Source organism: Haliotis asinina, chromosome 13, assembly GCF_037392515.1.
Source record: "Haliotis asinina isolate JCU_RB_2024 chromosome 13, JCU_Hal_asi_v2, whole genome shotgun sequence".
NCBI lineage: Eukaryota > Metazoa > Mollusca > Gastropoda > Lepetellida > Haliotidae > Haliotis > Haliotis asinina.
In genome coordinates, this window is record NC_090292.1 from 46922410 (window position 1) to 46944206 (window position 21797).

Sequence of the window (21797 nt, forward strand, 5' to 3'; positions counted from 1 at the left end):
TGATGGAGAATGTTAATAGGTGAGGTTGTAGAAAAAGAAGATGAAGTGGTGAGGATGCAGATGTAGATGTGAACCGGCGAAGCTGTAGATGGAGAATGTTAAGAGGAAGGCTGTAGATGAAGAAGGTGAAGTGGTGAGGATGTAGATGTAGATGTGAACTGGCGAAGCTGCAGATGGAGAATGTTAAGAGGAAGGCTGTAGATGAAGAAGGTGAAGTGGTGAGGATGTAGATGTAGATGTGAACTGGCGAAGCTGTAGATGGAGAATGTTAAGAGGAAGGCTGTAGATGAAGAAGGTGAAGTGGTGAGGATGTAGATGTAGATGTGAACTGGCGAAGCTGCAGATGGAGAATGTTAAGAGGAAGGCTGTAGATGAAGAAGGTGAAGTGGTGAGGATGTAGATGTAGATGTGAACTGGCGAAGCTGCAGATGGAGAATGTTAAGAGGAAGGCTGTAGATGAAGAAGGTGAAGTGGTGAGGATGTAGATGTAGATGTGAACCGGCGAAGCTGTAGATGGAGAATGTTAAGAGGAAGGCTGTAGATGAAGAAGGCGAAGTGGTGAGGCTGTAGATGAAGAAGGCGCAGTGGTGAGGCTGTAGATGAAGAAGGTGAAGTGGTGAGGCACTAGACGAGGAAAATGAGATGATGTTGAGTTTGTAAATGAGGAAGATGAGTTGATGGGGATGTGGATGAGGAAGGTAAGACTGTAGAGGAGGAAGTTGAAGTGGTGAAGCTTGATCATTTTTTCTCTTTGCCATCCTTTCCATGATCCTTGGGCCTGTCCTTAGTGAATTGTTGTTACTGTGAATACGTAAGGCGAAATATGATTCTGTGAAATGATGAAACTGTGGATCAGGAATGTGAAGTGGTAAGACTGCGAATGAGCAAGATGAAATGTTGAATCTGTGGATGAGGAAGGTGAAATATTGAGACTGTGGATGAGGAAGATGAAATGTTGAAACTGTGGATGAAGAAGATGAAGTGGTGAGGCTGCGGATGAGGAAGGCGAATTGGTGAGATTGCGGGTGAGGAAGGTGCAATGGTGAAATTACGGATGAGGAAAGTGGAATGTTAAGATAGTGGATTAGGGAGATGAAATGTTGAATTTGTGGATGAAGAAGGTGAAGTGCTGAGACTGTGGATGAAGAAGGTGGAATGTTGAGACTGTGGATGAGGAAGGTGAAATGTTGAAACTGTGGATGTGGACGGTCAGTTATTGTTACTACTATTTGGCACCGCCTTAGGTAAACAAAAATGCCATGTTAATGCACACTCATGTGCAAAAGAAACGTCCCCGAAATAAAAACAAAACAAAACACATGTTACAAGTGTCGTCTAAATGGCCATACGCGTGAATTAGGGTTTGGAGCAGCAGGAATGCTGAAAGTGGGAGTCACGTACTCTCATGTTGCAAGAATCATACAACGAATAGCTGGAAGACTGATCACACGCTTGAGACAAACTGGCAGGACAGGCCAAAGAGCGGAAGACCAAGGGTCACAACCTCCCAGGAAAACCGCCATTTACGGCTGCTTCATCTGAGGAACATGTTTTAACAGCGGCGAAAAGTCTTGGGCATCGAGTCAGCACATGGACAGCAAGCGGTCATCTTCGCATATATGGTATCCGTGCCTACCGAACGTCAAGGCCATGACGTTGACGCATAAACAACGACGTCGCAGTTATAGCAACGAAATTGGGGTCGAGATTTTATCACAAATGAAATCAGGTTCTACATTAACAGACCTGATGGACAGATATATGACTGAGGACCCGTGTTACCAACTAGAACGTCACACCCAAAAGCGTTTACCGCCTCCGTTGACCAGGAATGCGTTGATTTAGGTCCTGAAGGGGCAATGGCTACTGGTACCACATCACGTGAGGAGACACCGTGTTCGCTCTGTGCGACGTCGTGTCCAGACATGCCTTAACGCCAGAGATGGTCACACGCGTTACTAGAGATTTTGGTACTTTTTATGCTACGATGTGTATGTTGGCATGTGTCCAAACACCGAGCGATCAACCGTCATGTGCAAACAACCCTATAAATATATTGAATCAATCCTGATCTCTATGACGACCTACCGAATTGTAAATTATAGGTTTTTGTTTCTTGATTTAAACCCCCGAACACCCTTTCTTTTGTACATGAGTGTATGGATTGACACTTTAAGATGTTTATGAGAAATGTTCTATTGCAGAAAGTTGTGGGAACTGCTTCTCAGTAATACGTGGAACAAACTTTCCTGAGGATCATCGTTTAAGTCTAGATGTAGATGTGACTGTGATAAATAAAAAGAAGCAACAAGAAAGGAGAAAGACAACAACTAAAGAACTTCGGAAGAAAGTTTCCGCTTTACGAAACTCAACAGGCGGTGTTCTGTTTATACACATCCAGCGAATTGCCAAGACTGACAGATCGTTGCACCATCTTAACGAATACGTTGACCCAATTTTAGAAACATTTCTCCAAAGACATGAGCAGTTTGCTAATATCTATGAAAAGGTTTGGTTAAGCGACATTGAACCTGATCATGAACACGTACATGAATTTGTGGTTCTAAAAGTTAAAGGTTCGTCTTTTCTTTGTACGGCTGAATTCAATACCTCTGTGAATACTGATTTCAGCATTAAATCTGCAAATGTAGATGTGATTCTGGACTTACTGAATTCAAGTGACATTTCACCTGGTAAACCTCACCTCGTGGGAGAAGGATTTATAAATGGTACGGCAAACAGTTCATCATTTCAAGAAAGTAGATGCCTAGAGTTTAAACATTGGACGAAAGCTGACATACCACACCTTTGGCATGACTTAAAATTGAAGAATTATATGACTTCCTTCTCAAAGCTGCCAAAGGGTGGTTCAATCATATTTGGAATAGATGAAAACGAGGAAAAACAGCGATTATCAGCACATGATGGCTACGATTACATGAAACTAAAAGTGACTGGCTTGAATGTTTCCAGTGAAGAACTTGGAGACGTGCCCAAAAAACTAAAGGAGCTCATTGAGAAGGAAATTGTGATATCCCCCACCTCTCAGGACAATCAAAGAAAGTTACCCTGGGAATGTAAATTACATAGATTAGAGCGAGGAAAGTATATATTGGAGATCGCTGTTGGTTTCATGAATGGATGTGTGTTCCATGACTCTGGCCCGGAAGCATACAGAATAATAAATAACAGAATACAGGAACTAGATCTTGACACCTGGCTACAAAAGATCCAAAATGGACAGTAAGTAAAAGTACCCATATATTATGACAGTTTATATCCTGGCGCTATGCATGAATACTACTTTGTTTAAGCATCATGTTAAGGCAACTCTACCACCACCACCAACAACAACAAAACCGATGTAACTATATGCATGGATAATGCTTCGTTTAAGCATTATGGTAAGGCTAAAAAAGTTTCAGAATGTTACTGTGGAATTACATTCGCTAAAATGGAATACAATACATACTACAGTGGTAGCTGTCTAAACCGGCACTCATTGGGACTGAAGGAATGATCCGGTTTAGACAACATGCCGGATTGCAGAGCTGTTGATAAAGGTACATGCGACGGGCGGGACTGAGATTTTATGCTGGTGTTGACAACTTGCCGGATTGGACAAATGCCGGTTTTGACAGCTCCCTCTGTAGTAGCAAGTATTAGAGTTACTCCAAGCTATTGCTATCGTAAAGCTTTTTTTTCCAAATGTTTGACCAACATGAATTAGTTGGTAATGCTTTTCAGCAGTATATTTGATATTGTTTCAGACCCAAGTCTTGTAACGTGGCCCAGCAATGACCCTTTCCTTCCAAAGATGAGACACAAGGATGGATCCTTGAGAAATATTCGGGAATGTTTCATCAGCACAGGTTTGTTGTGGCCTTGTCGTCAGTCAAATATACTGACGGAAACAAATAAGGGAACACCACTTCATGGCAGTGTTCGTTTATTTATTCTCAGATTTCCTCCCACCGAACTATCCAAAGCTGGTGATGAAAACTGCAAACTATTAAAGAAACGATTGAATATTTCTGTGTTCCTGTATTTGTTTAACTCAGCATATTTATGATAACTGAATGCATTTTACAGTATAGCCAGATATCGACATACATCTATCAAACGCATAAAGAGATACATGTTTTAAATCATGAAATGCATTTATGATAATAAATATGTGTATTATACTGAGTATATGGAGATAAATATGTGTATCATATATGGAGATAAATATGTGTATCATATGGAGTATATGGAAATAAATATGTGTATCATATATGGAGATAAATATGTGTATGAAATGGAGTATATGGAGATAAATATGTGCATCAAATGGAGTATATGGAGATAAATATGTGTGCGTCATATGGAGTATATGGAGATAAATATGTGTGCGTCATATGGAGTATATGGAGATAAATATATGTATCCTATAGAGTATATGGAGATAAATATGTGTATGAAATGGAGTATATGGCGATAAATATATGTATCCTATGGAGTATATGGAGATAAATATGTGTATGATATGGAGTATATGGAGATAAATATGTGTATCCTATGGAGTATATGGAAATAAATATGTGCATCCTATGGAGTATATGGAGATAAATATGTGTGTGAAATGGAGTATATGGAGATAAATATGTGTATCATATATGGAGATAAATATGTGTATCATATGGAGTATATGGAGGTAAATGTTTCATATGGAGTATATGGAGATAAATATGTGTGTGTCATATGGAGTATATGGAGATAAATATATGTATCCTATAGAGTATATCGAGATAATCACGTGTATCTTATGGAGTATATGGAGATAAATATGTGTATCCTATAGAGTATATGGAGATAAATATATGTATTCTTTGGAGTATATGGAGATAAATGTATCATATGGAGTATATGAAAATAAATATGTGTATGAAATGGAGTATATGGAGATAAATATGTGTATCCTATGGAGTATATGGAGATAAATATGTGTATCCTATGGAGTATATGGAGATAAATATGTGTATCCTATAGAGTATATGGAGATAAATATGTGTATCCTATGTAGTATATGGAGATAAATATGTGTATCCTATAGAGTATATGGAGATAAATATGTGTATGAAATGGAGTATATGGAGATAAATATGTGTATCCTATGGAGTGTATGGAGATAAATATGTGCATCCTATGTAGTATATGGAGATAAATATATGTATTCTTTGGAGTATATGGAGATAAATGTATCATATGGAGTATATGGAGATAAATATGTGTATCCTATATAGCATATGGAGATAAATATGTGTATCCTATGTAGTATATGGAGATAAATATGTGTATCCTATGGAGTATATGGAAATAAATATGTGTATGAAATGGAGTATATGGAGATAAATATGTGTATGAAATGGAGTATATGGAGATAAATATGTGTATCCTACAGAGTATATGGAGATAAATATGTGTATCATATGGAGTATATGGAGAAAAATATGTGTATCATTTGGAGTATATGGAGATAAATATGTGTATGAAATGGAGTATCCACTTTCTATGGTTACAGTTTGTTCTTCCAGGGCTTGCTGTCTGGCCACATTCCAAGTCATCTCTTTACCAGAAACGTCTCAGAGATCGACTGGACACGACATTCTACAATCACAACGATACAGTCGGTTTACTGTACATGAGTGACTCGCTTGCAGAACTACTGAAAACAGAGAATATATCAGACGTTAAGATACCATCTGATCTTCTATTTGAAGCTCTGTATGTGTCGTCAAGCCAGGCGTTGACGCTTCTGTGTGTCGTCGAACACAAACATGACAAAATGGAAGAGAAGCAGAATTACATTCTGCAACTGACAAGGAAAGTTACAAAGAGGGTTCGTCAGTTTACAGATGAGCACATCAGCTGCATATACGGCCTTCTTGACGGCGATGAACTTCAGGATGATGACTCTTTTCATAAATGTTTATTGTGTATGGAGGAGAAGGCCCGTGCATACAATAACCCAGCCTCTTTGAAAATGACGCGACACAAATGTGAGAAAGTATTGAATGCCTTAATTGCTGCTGTTGGTACGAGGCAGGTGGTTCTTGATGAGAGGGAAGAAGAACTATGGCTCACGGAGGAAGAGTTCTATAAACGGATCAAAACCACCGAAGGAACGCATGAGCGCACGGAGGAGGAGGTCATGAGGCAAGTACACGTCCGATATCAAACGTTCAAGAGATAAATCTCAATGTCTCCTGTAACGCCATGCAAAGCTGTATGACACGGCTACATAGCAGAGTCGGTATTTGAAATTTTCATACTTAACCAGCTTCCTACAGACATCATATATTGTTTGTAGTCGAATAAAGTGAAATTAAGATTGCGAACCCTCATAACATTTCAAGTCTCAGAATGTTATTCAACTTAGGATAAAACTTGTTTAACAAGTGATAGTCTCAAATCGCTCTATTTGTTTGTTTTTACAAGGGAGTATGCACATTAAATGAAACACCTGGAACATGTAGGTTTGGTCGAAGTTAACGGTCATCACTTACCGCACGTGGATTTGTTTCACTGTTCCAAGTACTGCGGTTCCCCCCTTGCAATACATAGCAATAACAACGGTTTTAAGCTCGTTTGTTGAACAACTTTTATCCTAAGTTGAATAAAAATTCTGAGGCTTAAATTTTCAGTCGGCAAGATTCGCAATCCTATTTTCACTTTAATTGGTTTATGTTTTTTGAAAGCGAAATTCATCGGTACGTTTTCACTGCAGTCTGTAGATGGCAAACACATTTAAAAAGGGTCAGGACATACACACGTTTATATAACCCCATGAATTACATTGCCTATGATAAACTCAAGTGAGTGAGTGAGTGAGTTATTTAACGTAACATCGGCAATATTTCAGCCATATCGTGACGGGAGCATGTTTGATATTGAAATGAAATGTGCATACTTTATAAAAGCCTGTCGTCAAAGGACAGTAAAATAACTAGTGAGTGAGTTAATATTTAACGTCACATCGGCAATATTTCAACCATATCGTGACGAGAACATGTTTGATATTGAAATGAAATATGTATATATTATATAAACCTGTCATCAAAGGGCCGCAAAACAACTAGAATATCACAGTCATGCCTAAACTACTCTGGAAACTTAAAATTAGTAGTAATATTTGGACAAAGCAATATAAAATACGGGCTATACATCACACTCAACTGAAGGTAGATCACCATACCAGCTCAAGTCTTCTTGTAACATTGAATGACCACAACTATTTGAATGTATGAGGGAAATACGTGTGGATCTCTTACCTTGCTAATGCCCTTGTAGTTATTACTGTGTCTCGTGTGGCGGTTGTGGCAGCATTACTATATATTTCACAAACTCCCAGATAGAGTCATCGATATATATATGATGACTTCAATATTCATTTTTTCAGAACACTCACGGCGACTGACACCAAGAGCAGTGTCAATGGAGACAACGTGAATACTAAGCTGAACGTAGGTTCACTTTATAAATTATATGTGCATCGTCAATTGAAAAATTGTGTTCATGTAATATATATATATGTGTGTGTGTGTGTGTGTGTGTGTGTGTGTGTGTGTGTGTATGTATGTATGTATATATATATATATCCTATTTGTTTGTTAGTTTGCTTCTTTCTGTTTGTTGTTTAACGCCACAGTCAGCCATGTTCCCGCCAATATGACGGCAGTCTCTTACTCATTAAAGAAAAAGCAAACCAGTGATTGATATCATGAGCATCCACAACAGGCATCAACAAAGCAATAGGCCTGTCCCATCTTGTAGCGCAACCTACAGCAGGCAAGGGTTGTTGAAGACTCACCCGCATCTTCATGGATTGCATATAAATGTGAGTGACACCGTTTAGGCCATTGGAATGCTTAGCATCTGTAACGAAGTCTGTCTCATTTCATCTTTCAGCTGGTGGAAGACAGACGAAAATATCGCACTGAATTTGAAATGGTGAATGCTCTACAGAAGAAAACTTCACGCCAACTGGCACGTCTTTATGAACTCAACTCTGAGACTCAAGCATGTAAGAATCCCTCAGTGATGTCACTTTTTGCCCTTTTGGAAACAGTTTGTTTCTTTCACCAAAATCCGTGGGTTCCTTACACTGACATCATCAGAAAATTAGAAAGAAAACAATAGCACATAAACAATAAAAAAAACCAATAAATGACTATAATTTCCGCCTAAACCATTGAGTGCAGATAATTTCCGGACAACATATTTAATGGAGTGAGTTTGATTTTACGCCGCTTTTAGCAATATTCCATCAACAGCACGGCATCACACCAGAAATGGGCTTCAGACATTGTAGTTTTGTCGGGAATCGAACCCGGATCTTCTGTATGACGAATATCAATGGAATATTGACAAATGCCTTGTACAATTTTACTCACCATGAATGAGGCACTTGATGCGAAAAAAAGTTCTTTAGTGTCCTTGCAAAATTATGTTGCTTAAATTCTTATTTTGAACCTAATTTTAAGCCAGTAAACCATATGTATATGAATGACTAATTCCCGCTGCCCGTTTTCATTTATTTTACCCAGATATGCCTCTTCTGAAAGCACACCGTTCACAAAAGACCGCTCCACTGGGCACCGTGAAGGTGAAGACCACAGACGCTGCTACTCAAACAGTAGGCGTTTCCAAAATTATTCATATCTCAAAAGAGATGACCTTTGTTGTGACCTTATGAAAGAAGGGCACCAGTGCCCTCACCTGAAACCCCGATAAGATCTGGCTTAGAATTAATCATCAGCAATCTACGCTTGTCCTAACAGATCGGGTGGCCAGGCAGTTGTGTAGACCAATGCTCGTGTTGTCGATCACTGTATTGTGTGGTCATTTGGACTCAAGTTATCAACAGACACCCACCATGTTACTAAAATATTGCTGGGGCGTGCGGCGTTAAACAGCAGTCAACCAGCCTGCTATAATTCTTTCTTAAGTTTGTTTGCATTCAAATGTTCTGAAACCATGGACCCGTTAAGATCCCGGGGTAGATTAGGCCTTCAGCAATCCAAGCTTGGCGACTATGCTTGCCGTAAGAGGCGACTAACGGGATCGGTTGGTCAGGCTCCCTGACTCGGTTGACACATGCCATCGGTTCCCAATCGCACAGATCGGTGCTCATGTTGTTGGTGACTGGATTGTTTCGTCCAGACTCGATTATTTACACACCGCCGCCATTGAGCTTGAATATTGCTGAGTGCGGCGTAAAACTAAACTCACTCACCCTGAAACCATGTACCCACTGATAAAACCTGCTGTCCGGAGTTAGGAGCAGCGTTGCTCCTGGATGGTATCCCTTTTCCATTGTGAAATTGGTACAAAGTAAGCTGCTTGATCTTTTAAATGCTGAAAGTAGGATAAAGTAACGGGCAAAACTTATACACCACTCAAATCAGTTTCATGTGGATCAGACACACGAGAGCCTTATTTAACAACCTGGTGTCTTGTGTTCAGGTCGAGCCAAGGAAGAGTCGAAGGAAACAAATCCACGATGTTCAAGAATACAGGGTAAGCGCTTTATGATCGAGTGTGTTTCATTGCTGCTTTAAACTGTTAAGGCGTGTGTCAGCTCAATGTGTCAGATGCCAACTTTTTGTTGTGAAATTAATGGGCAGACCAAATCTAACAGCTGAGGTTCTGAGCCCACATCTCTGGTTTCCTGAAGTTCTGAGCCCACATCTCTGGTTTACTGAAGCGATGAAAACCTGCTCCCTTGCACATCTTCAGATGCCTTTGGCCAACATTGTCAGCTTTCATGACATGGAATGCTAATTTAATCCTGTAAATTTATATCAATTTTATTTTCAAGAGGACAAATTGAGACTATTGTTTTAACATAACTGGGCATCTTAACTGACAAAATCACAGATAATAACAACGAATGATATGACAACAGGAAAATTAGTTCCACAATTTTCACAATTGAGGTGGAATGCCTGTATGGACATTTGCCCCTATATCCTGAAGCAAATGCCAAATACCGTCATATATGAATATAGTTTAACCTTCTTACAAACCTTATTGATTTTTGAAATAATGCCGAAAGCATGTTATGTTTGGATGAGTGTTTAATGCCACAATAAGCAATATCCCAGCTGTGTGTGGGTGAGTGAGTTAATAATATTTAACTTCACATGTACATCGGCAATGTTTCATATCGTGATGAGAAGGCATTTGACATGAAAATAGAATTTTCGTACATTATAACAAAAACCAAAACAAACAAACAAAATAACTGTTGACGAAGGGCAGTAAACCAACTTGAATATCACAACCAGAATTGAAAATAGGTTGAAAAGTTAAAACTGATAACAATATTTATACAATACAAAATAAGCACAGGCTACAGATCGCCAACAACAATAGGTAGGTCTATCAAATAGGTCTGTAAGTAACCCCAGTGATCAATCGACCTACGCAGCTGGAATATGATGACTTGCATCAACCATGTCAGCGAGTCATATGATCCCGTCGGTGGCATCTCTTGGAAAACGTGTTCCTGAGGGCGAATTCTAACACCGGTGTTCACAGGTCAAATCACTGTGTAAAACGACAAGCTAGAAATATGATTCCAGTGAACACTGATTATTATTACAGATTAAGATAGATATGTAGCAGAGAGGGTTCGGGTAAGGCACAGTCAGGCTGGTAAGGCTCATCATCAGCTCAGGGCCCTCGCCCCCTCTACACGCAGCCCAGACAGCGAATGGGACTTCTCCCAGGAAACACTGCCTAGACGAACCCACCAAGAACTTTCCGGAGAATATGGAGGCTTCCCAACACAGCAGCCTTCTGCATTACCCAGATTGAAAAGTTAGACATATGATTCTAATGAACACCGAATATTATTACTGCCGCTTTAAGCAATGAACTAATGAACACATTCTTATATTATTTTTCAGAGATCAAAATCTGCACAATGCAAGAGATCACGCCCTCCAAGTGGACTCCAACCACGGAGCGAAGGCTGTCTATTGATACACGTGTATTAACGTGTGTTCAGGTCATTTATAGTCTGTATAGTGTCCTCACAAATATGACATAAATACCTCCATGTATATATAAATCTTCATTCCTCTTGTTGACAATGTTAAAACACATCACTATGAATAGCGATGAAAGAACTATGCATACCATTAGCCGTACAAACCCGGAGTATGAGCGAAGTTGAACATGTGCTTTCACCGGAAGCAGACGACTAGAAGGGAGGTCACTCTAAAATGATGTGTAACTAGTGAACTGGCAATAAAGTGAATGAAGCACTCGTAAAGGGTAGTAGTGTGCCCACCAGCGAGAGCTACAGCCAGGTCAGAATGGAACACAAAGGCATGCAATTAATGCATACCAAATAATTAAATGGCCCTATGCGGGGCACCACAGTCTACGTGAGCAATCTTGGAATAATGGAATCGTCAGGAAGAGGAATATTGTATCTGAAGTAACGTAAAAATGTCAATCTGCAGTTTCAGTACTTTGAGTAATTTTGATGATGCTGACATACAAGACGGATCTGCTCATCCCAGTAAGACCATTGCCTGGGTGGTCATCTAATGCAAAATCCCTGCATATGAAGTAAACACACAATGTGCAAACACTGATTTTCACCTGCATTCTGTGTGCAGTATGAATGATCAATGTCAACACGAATGTTCGTATATTGTGTATACAATACAAAAAGAAGTTGACATCTATATTTTGGCTTGAATATCAACGTGTACATGCCTCTCAAGAACCTCAGTATAAATCAAGTCTAGTTCGGTTCCCGTTTTTTGTGTTTTTTTTGTCTTTAGCTCTTCATAGTTGGTTGATGATGTGTGCTTTATTTCAATGTCTACATCTGAAGCTTGACAAAATCCCTTGTATGTATGTGTGTGTGTGTGTGTGTGTGTGTGTGTGTGTGTGTGTGTGTGTGTGTGTGTGTGTGTGTGTGTGTGTGTGTGTGTATTACTTTTGGTCTGTGTTACATCCACCCAGTGATTGTTTATAGAGATACCTAGATAATGTATATTTTTCCTTTGGTGTATGTTACATCCATCCAGTTTTTGTTGATCTAGGTGCCTATATATACGTATGTTTTACTTTTGGTCTGTGTTACATCCATCCAGTGATTTTTATTGAGGTACCTAGATAAATGCAGATTTTATTATTTATTTTATTCTGTGGTACATCCATCCAATGATTGTTTTATACGTACCTAGATACGTACCATGTATGTTTTACTGCTGATTCATATTACATCCATCTAGCTTTTGTTGATATAGGTGCCTAGATATAAGTATGTTTTACTTTTGATCTGTGTTAGAGAAATACCTAGATACATGTATATTTTACTTTTGGTCTGCAGTATTGACTCATGTATGCTTGACAACGGCACAACAGGAACGTCGCTCTCACGAATTAAAGAAGATGTTATCCATTAAGTTTGTTCTATATATTGTACTTCCCAACTTCCAGAATGCCATTTAAAGAAGTAATCACGTTGCTGTCAAAATATCATTATTTTATCAATTATTAGTATACGATTTTGTACGTTAGATAGCTTTTGGCCTGTCCATGTGACCTTGTTTAGCCTGTGTTATTTTATTTCTTTCTCTCCGAATATTTTAATTAAGACAAGATCATAGGAAAACATCAGCTTTATTTAGAATACCGTTACAAACATAATAAGCTCTGACACAGAAAGAAAAGCTAATAATTTCGATACTTCCCTACTTCGGTCAAACCAGTTAGGAATGCCTTCAAATTTTGATGCCATAAACATGGTCTGATAGCCATCTGGTATTCGTTCGAAAACACAACCTAGCTTTCATGGAAGAATTATTTCCAAATGGCTTTCCAGTATTGGCGAATGGACAAACTGTTGAACAAAACCTATAACCATGTATTGTATCAACTCTTCGTCCCGCTGAGAAGAGAAAGTTAAATACAAGACATTTATCTTGGTCTTATACTAAGTCATCTGCGATCATCCGCTGCTCTTCCTGCATAGGCTCAAACTGCGTCTCAGGTGTGTCACGTGGAGGAAGGTTGGTGAAACGGGAGACAACTCCCACCATTAGGCAATCACTGGCGACATTTACTGTGGTGCCAAAACGATCCCTGGAAGGACATGCTTAAATCAGCCGCAGATACCTTATGTTTTTACCAGAGCTCGTTTTGTTCTTTTCATTTATTACAATTTTTAGAAAAAAAGTTTCACTTAAGGATATAAACAGCAAGAGTAATAAAATATACGATTTAATAATAAATAAATAAATATTTAATAAATATACGATTTTTATCTCTCAGAGGATGATGTCAAGCTCTTCTTCATACACAAAGGAACAAATGCTGGTATTTCACATCAGCCGAAGTGATTTTTATGAAAACTTACATCAGCCAGCCGATCGTAAGCAGCAAGGAGGCGCCTCGAACTGGGAGGCCAATCGCCCGTAGGACAAGCATCAGCATTGCCAGATCAGACGCAGGTATGCTGGCAGTTCCAATACTGACGAGGAACGCTGCTAAACTATAGAACATAGAGACATTTGGTGTTTTTAGCTTGAACATTAGTTATAGCAGAAAACGATATATCGGAACACAGGCAAGTATGATACTGTACTGGCGATACAGTATCACAGATTAAAAGGCACACACACGCACGCACGCACACACACACACGCACACACACATTATGGCATGCTTATAAAATCTTGTGTTTATATTTGGAGTGTTACTTATTCGTGAACAATGGGTGGGAATGTTATTGCTTGTGAAATGTGTTATGTTATGGACCTATTTTTTTAGTTCTCATATGTATGTATATCTATGTATATATCATATGTATGTATATCTATGTATATATCATATGTATGTATATCTATGTATATATCATATGTATGTATATCTATGTATATATCATATGTATGTATATCTATGTATATATCATAGGTATGTATATCTATGTATATATCATATGTATGTATATCTATGTATATATCATATGTATGTATATATCATATGTATGTATATCTATGTATATATCATAGGTATGTATATCTGTGTATATATCATATGTATGTATATCTATGTATATATCATATGTATGTATATCTTTGTATATATCATATGTATGCATATCTATGTATATATCATATGTATGTATATCTATGTATATATCATATGTATGTATATCTGTGTATATATCATATGTATGTATATATCATATGTATGTATATCTATGTATATATCATATGTATGTATATCTGTGTATATATCATATGTATGTATATCTATGTATATATCATAGGTATGTATATCTGTGTATATATCATATGTATGTATATCTATGTATATATCATATGTATGTATATCTGTGTATATATCATATGTATGTATATCTGTATATATCATATGTATGTATATCTATGTATATATCATATGTATGTATATCTGTGTATATATCATATGTATGTATATATCATATGTATGTATATCTATGTATATATCATATGTATGTATATCTGTGTATATATCATATGTATGTATATCTATGTATATATCATAGGTATGTATATCTGTGTATATATCATATGTATGTATATCTATGTATATATCATATGTATGTATATCTGTGTATATATCATATGTATGTATATATCACATGTATGTATATCTATGTATATATCATATGTATGTATATCTGTGTATACATCATATGTATGTATATCTATGTATACATCATATGTATGTATATCTATGTATATATCATATGTATGTATATCTATGTATATATCATATGTACATCTGAGGCCGAAGAAAGGAAGGTCAGACAATGCACACCTACTTGACCTTGAACATTACTTCCAGCGAGAGCAGGAAAGAATACTTTTGAACACAGGCAATTAATAGACAAAGCAATTGTCAAAGCAATATGACAGACACAGAAATACAGACACACAAAATGAACATGATAGTATGCTTATTAGATGTCACTCCTTGTACCAAACATTGCTTATGACAATGGAGCACGGTTTATCAGTCTGAATACAGATGTAATGCATGTGTGTGTTTAGTTTCACTCTCCATTACTCTTTCTCTTACCAGATTATGAAGAAGTCACCAAACGACAGGGGTATTCCATTGTACTGTGCTATGAACACGGCCGCCACGACACCGTACACAGCTCCCCCGTCCATGTTTACAGTTGTACCAACTGGGAGGATGACCCTTGAGATCCTCTTGTCCATATGCAGCCTCTCCTCTACACATTCCATTGTTACCGGCAGTGTGGCAGCGCTAGAATGTGAATGTATGTTTTAAGTATCTTCACATCGACAATATGTCACTCGTATCGTGACGAAAACAATTAATTTTATGCTTAGTACTTAATGGTAAATTCTGAAAACCTGTCAGTGATCATGAAGGACAATAAAATAACTAGATGATCACAGATTCGAATGTAAGACTAGTAATGGGATCCAAAACAGTTTAACTATTGGTGACAATACGATGTAAAAACAGGCCATATATTGCAAACAACGGGGGGGGGGTAGATCACCATACTAGGGACCGTGGGGTATATGTTGTAAGCAATCATTATTCCACTTATAGCTATGGAACGTGGGACATGTTCACCTTGAGCTTGTGGCAAATGCTGTAAGCAGGGCAGGTAGTGATCTGAGGTATATGACGTAGGGGTTCTGTCTGGTCAGGATGAAGTACATGGCTGGAAGGACTACCGCGCTGTGAACCACGAGCCCGGCCATCTCTGTAGCCATGTAGACAGCGACAGTTTGTCCAGTCTTCGATATGTCAGCTGCAGACATTATCTGGCCCATCGTCAAAGACATTACGCCAAGTGGAGAGTACCTGGAATCAATGCAGCACAGTGTAATGGTTCCATCTCTGTACTGAACAAAATGTCTGAATGAATACTCTTTAATTTAGAGACATCTGGCTCCGTGACATAAACCCCATGTTTGATGCGACGAACAGTATCGGGTGGTCAAGTTCGCTGACTTGCCATCGTGTCCCTGTTGCGGACGTCGACAGTCATGGTGCCGATCACTGGAATGTCTAGTCCAGAGCGAATATTTACAGACGCAGCTGAGTGTGGCGTTAAACACCAACCAGTCCACCAGCAAAACCCAAATAGTCGACCGTAAAACATGCGATCAAAGGACAGTAAGACCTCAGATCGTAGCAGGTATGGTGTAAAACATCACGTTATATTAAAAGTCAACGTTAAAACAAGCTATAGGTCGCAAGCAACTGAAGGTTTGTTAATAACAAATAAACAAACAAAACCTGTCGGGAAATTCTCGATGGGGTGTGGGCTGTAACAAAAGTTCCTTCCGGATTGAGTACACAAACTATTGACTAAAATGGATCAAAATGGTTTAAAGTATCTACTTTTTTAACTGGATTAGACTTTCGTATATGTGTTGAGTTACAAACAAGTTAATGTTGCCCACGAATTCAACATGTAGACACAATGTATCTAATATTGCATGCAGATAACATAATTGTGTTGGAATATTTTACATAGGGATTGATTTTAATATCCCAATGAATAAATGAGTATTGATGGATCACGAAGCGATTGTAGAAAACACTTCACAAAGCGTGAATATTCATGAGGAAAAGTGAAATAGCATAAATATCTTGTTTTTGCCTTACAGAGGGATTTTTTTTGAGGTTTGAAAAAAAGCAAACATAATTGTGGTTACGTAATGTGTCAATAATTACGTGATCGATGAACCTCGATATCATAGTCTGTGTAATCGAGTCACCCCGTGAAATAAAGTGGTGCACTTGCTCCTACCATTATACTGATCAAGTTGGTTTTTTTCGTGGTGCAAACACCACAATTTATTGTGACTGGATCTTTTTTTTTTTTGATATAGTTCTAATTTGCATTCCTGTAGTTCTTTTCACAGAGCTTTCAGTTAATATCATAACTTTTGGAAGTTATTGGCCTAAACGTTGAAGTGTGACGACCTCAGAGGGGAGCCTGACGACAGTGTACTTGGGATGCAGGCGAGACATTTCAAAGGCGAGATCCGCATATTTATCATGCTTTTCCTGAATCTTGCCAATCACATTGCTGTCAAAAGGGACAGAAAATTCAATGATATAAATAATTTCATTAGTTTTATCAAAATGAACAAGATCAGGTTTGTTGGCTGGAATTCGTCTCAGGCTGTATATTGGCCTATTCCAGAGAGGTTTAAAAGCATCATTTTCCAGGACGCCCTGGACATGTTCAGGGTCGTACCATGGATGGACCTCGGTGTCAAAGCCACAGGCATTGCGGAGGCGATAGTAAAAGCAGCGAGCCATGCCATCATGTCTTTTAAGATATACTGTTTGTGCCAAGGAAGGGCATCCACTGACAAGGTGTTGGAAGTCTCTGTGAATTCATTGCAAAGACGACATTTCATATTGATATTTTCTTTAAGAATAACATTGTGGCGATTGCGAGTGGGAAGTGACTGGTCCTGAACAGCAAAAAGGAAGCCCTCAGTTTCACATTTGAAAACAGCCGACTTCATCCAGGCGAAGGAGTCGGTTGGATTGCTGTTCTGTTCCACACACTGCATGTACACGCGATGCAATGGCTTCTCAGAAAGCTTCTCCACAAAGGACCGACTTTGTTTCTCGTGTTTTTTTCTGTTTCTGTTTGTGATTATTTATTGCACTTCTCTCATATATTGCATCAGATTTGTTCTCGTCAGAATATGACTGGAAATGTGTAAATTAAAGTTGATTATTGTGTAAAACTGAGAACGATGTTTGTTCTTTTGCTTTTACATTGCCTGGTTGTCTGCAGTGAGATTTCACGTCCGAAGGCCTACTGATCCACCTTTGTTCAATAGCCTGGTTATCTGCAGTGAGATTTCACGTCCGAAGGCCTACTGATCCACCTTTGTTCAATAGCCTGGTTATCTGCAGTGAGATTTCACGTCCGAAGGCCTACTGATCCACCTTTGTTCAATAGCCTGGTTATCTGCAGTGAGATTTCACGTCCAAAGGCCTTCTGATACTCCTTCGTTCAATAGCTGTGTTTTTATATTGTTGACTTCATATCTACATGAACTAAAGTGACGGTTCGTAGCCCTAAGTCAACTCACCACATGACAAGTTTGATCATGTAGACGGTCCGTAGCCCTAAGTCAACTCACCACATGACAAGTTTGATCATGTAGACAGTCCGTAGCACAAAGTAGACTCAAGACATGACGAGTTTGATCATGTAGACGGTGACATAGCACTAAGTCAACTCACCACATGACGAGTTTGATCATGTAGACGGTGACGGTGTTGATCTGGGAGAAAAACTGTGTCAGTGCAGCTCCTTTTTCACCAAGTTTACTGAGAATCACACCAAACACAATGCAGTAGGTGAGAATACCTGTCACAAGAGAATCGTAAGTCTGTTAAGTTATTCAGTGAGTGAGTGAGTGAGTGAGTGAGTGAGTGAGTGAGAGAGAGTGAACTTAGCTTTATGCCACAATTTCAGCTCTGTGGCGGAATAATCTAGTCTAGACAAGACAATCCTGTGATCAACAACATGCCCATGTATCGACGAACGCATTTGAGAATCGATGACGTGTCAGACAAGTCAGCGAACCTGGCCACCCCATCAAGTAAATTGCCTCTTACGACAAGCATGGGTCACCAGTTCTAGCCTGGATCGTCACGGATTGTTATCGATAGTACAGAGGCAGGGAACTAAGCCATGTATGCATATCACACACATAATGCGAGGAGGGATGAGGTGTCATTTTGAATTTTAGCTATGCACATGAAGCATCGGAATCACTAAAATTCAGGGTCGGTCGTTGTTTGTTGAATGCTCTCCATATCGTTCCTTTTTTTAGTGCGATTTTAATGGCAAGACAAATCAGGTGGCATGCATACCTAAGATGTTTTCGCCTTCAACCAACAGTGTTTTCTTTGTGGAATTAGGATGGTGAATGATGCTGACCTCCGTAGAATCATTTAGCATGTTCTCTGCACTAGAGTTGACAGTGTGCACTCTATAATCTTCCACAGCCACTGGCACGGTGTTTGAATGCTTAAGTGTTGCTGCTACAATGTTGTCAGGTACTATGTTCCTGGATAACAGAAGCAGTTTCATCACATGAATGACAAGAGTACTTGATTTAAACAGTATTCAGTTGGAAGAATACATTTGTACATGGAAGCTTAAAGGGTGACAAAAGATAATTTATTCCTGGGCAATAGATGCAGTATTCCATGAGGGCTTGATTCACTTAAATTCAAATTTAAAGAGCATGTTATGAAAAAAAAAGACAAATGAGTTGTGAAAAGACGTGCTTGCTAAGTCACAGGATACACCTGACAAACAGCAAGTGTGATACACATTGTTTTCTGTTAAGTTTAGTCGTGTTTAATTAATGGCCCGTGATTTTAGTTGCCATGTACAGGGTAGCACGAACAATTACCTCTTGTTGTCAAGTGACAACTTCCTGGATGAAAATCTTTTGTTTAGCATATGAAAGATGAAGTATGGGAGAAAGTTTGTACGTGGAAGTAAAGAGAACAGAAACAAGCCTTGAGTTTTGGAGAATAGAAGAAGTATAGCGTGTTGGTGATAGTAATGCTTGATTCAGTTACCATCAAATTTACAGATTGTGTTATGCAAAAGTGAAGACAAAGGGGACACTAAAATACACTCTCGCAAAGTCAAAGGGGACTACCTGGGAAGCAACAGAGGAACGTTATGGGGCTTTTAACATTTTTTCTGCTGCGTTTGTTACTTGTAATCGAGTTATATTGCATTTTTTGTTACTTGTCATGTCATGACGTATATTGAATCAAATGTGCAAATAATTTAATAGAAGTACAGAGGTTAACACGAATATGTACCGGCGTATGGGTCATGTATAATCTATTGCAACGTTTACCACTTCTCTCACCTGAACAAATCTAGAATGGCATCCATTCCAGACACAACGTCTTTGTCCTGTGGAACATCGGTTGCTGTTGAATCTGTGTATGATCCTGGTTTGATGATCAGGACTACCGCTAAGCCGACAAGTGTTGCCAGAACAGATGTACTTGTATAATAAACCATGGACAGAATCCCTATCTTACCGGCAGAAGATCCCGAAACATTGCCTAGACCTGAGCAAAGACATTGCAATTCAGACATTGCAGTTTGTCGAAGGCACCGCATGACATATTCTACTTATACAACTCAAGGGAAAGTTCAAAATTGACTACAAGATTGTTCTCGAAAGCGGTTGGAATTTTGAGTGGAACTGTGGTTGGCCTGTTTGAACTAAACTTCCTGTACTTGGAAAAAAAGAGCTGCTTCTCTAAGGCCGGGCTGTACACATGTACATGCAACAGTTTACATAGTTTTAAGCAATAACAACCTTACCGTAGAAGTAGAAAATATCTGTCTTTATGTAACCAAGAACACGAGACGAAAGCATGACAGTGTCAGCGAGATAGTGCCAAAACCAAATTGGATGACGCTAATTTCATGTATTGATCTTCCGATACCACAACTCTACAACACCAAAACTAGGTTCCACAGGAACACATATAACTTGAAGAGGAACAAATGGTATGGCTTGACAACTCCGTCACTGCAACAGATGTTTTTGTGTAGACGCTAACACGGCTATCAGGAAATGACGCAACTATAACCACAACAGCATGAAGAACATTTGAGTTGATACTATTCATTAACAGTAAATGGATAATTCTTGTGCGCCATAGACCTTCCAGAGCACGCTCAAAGAGATACTCCAAGAGAGTCACTGGTGTTCTTGAAGGAAATAAAAGTCTGTGATACATGTGTAGTATCACATTGTACACCAACCACAAAATATGTCTTCCTTCATCCAGAAATATCCTTAGAAACATTCAAAGTGAGATCCAAAACACTCCTCTTCAAAAAGTCTGCATCCTGTAACTGCCAACTTTCTGATTTTCTTTATCACAGACTCTTATTTTCTTCATGGGCAACAGTGACTTTTTTTATACGTAGCTCTTTGAGCAAGCTCTGGAAGGACCATGGCGCACAACAACTATCCATTTATTGTTAATGAATAGTATCAACTCAAAAGTTCTTCATACATGCTTATACGGGTCATTGGTCAGGAATGTGTTCAACATCCTTGTTTGCCAGTGCGCTGCGTATCTTGCGTGATACAGCGGCAGGATTTACACCATCGCCTTTGCCACTGCTAGCTGGTTGGAGTACCGGCCAAGATACTCAGCCATGATTTGGCGGAAGCAGTGATTCATGATATCAACTCTAAATAGTACGTGCTACATAGGGGAAAACTTTGGATGAATTAATGAATTCATTATGTTACCTGTAATGATGCTAGATATTATCAAGGGTAGTATCAGCAATCTGAGCATGCGAAGGAAGAGTTCCCCTGGAAACTCTACAAGCTGAACAGTGTCTGAAGATGGCTCGAACAACCGACACGCCAATCCAGCAATGGTCCCAAGCAGGATTGCTAAAGTAGTGAGGATGAGAAGGAGATTGTGTTGGAGGAACCGAAGCACTTTCATCTGCGGAAAGAAAAAAGAGGACTTGATGGAAAGAACTTAAAGAACTCACAACCAGTCACGATCAACTGATCTTCTCGCATCCTTCCTTTGATTTTGATTTGATCTTACACTTGACGTTGGACAAATGAAATGACATGTAATATCAAACTGAGGTAATAAGACACGGATAGAAAAATGCTGTTTACTTTTGATATGCAAAT

General features: G+C 38.8%; 2 protein-coding genes across 2 annotated transcripts; one reads left to right on the plus strand and one right to left on the minus strand.

The window, feature by feature from the left end:
- Nucleotides 1-2836: 2836 nt before the first annotated feature.
- LOC137259599 (uncharacterized) lies at nucleotides 2837-11604 on the plus strand. The gene is made up of 8 exons (XM_067797216.1): nucleotides 2837-3077; nucleotides 3771-3872; nucleotides 5577-6198; nucleotides 7442-7505; nucleotides 7951-8065; nucleotides 9508-9561; nucleotides 10956-11046; nucleotides 11517-11604. Exons 1-8 carry the CDS (start codon nucleotides 2837-2839, stop codon nucleotides 11602-11604), a joined length of 1377 nt encoding a protein of 458 aa, XP_067653317.1.
- Nucleotides 11605-12673: 1069 nt separating this feature from the next.
- Nucleotides 12674-21597, minus strand: LOC137260234 (excitatory amino acid transporter-like). The gene is made up of 8 exons (XM_067797928.1): nucleotides 21393-21597; nucleotides 19980-20187; nucleotides 18958-19154; nucleotides 18322-18448; nucleotides 15670-15903; nucleotides 15136-15330; nucleotides 13427-13561; nucleotides 12674-13152 (listed from the first exon to the last, which is right to left on the minus strand). Exons 1-8 carry the CDS (start codon nucleotides 21595-21597, stop codon nucleotides 12999-13001), a joined length of 1455 nt encoding a protein of 484 aa, XP_067654029.1. The 3' UTR covers nucleotides 12674-12998.
- Between the last annotated feature and the right edge of the window lie 200 nt (nucleotides 21598-21797).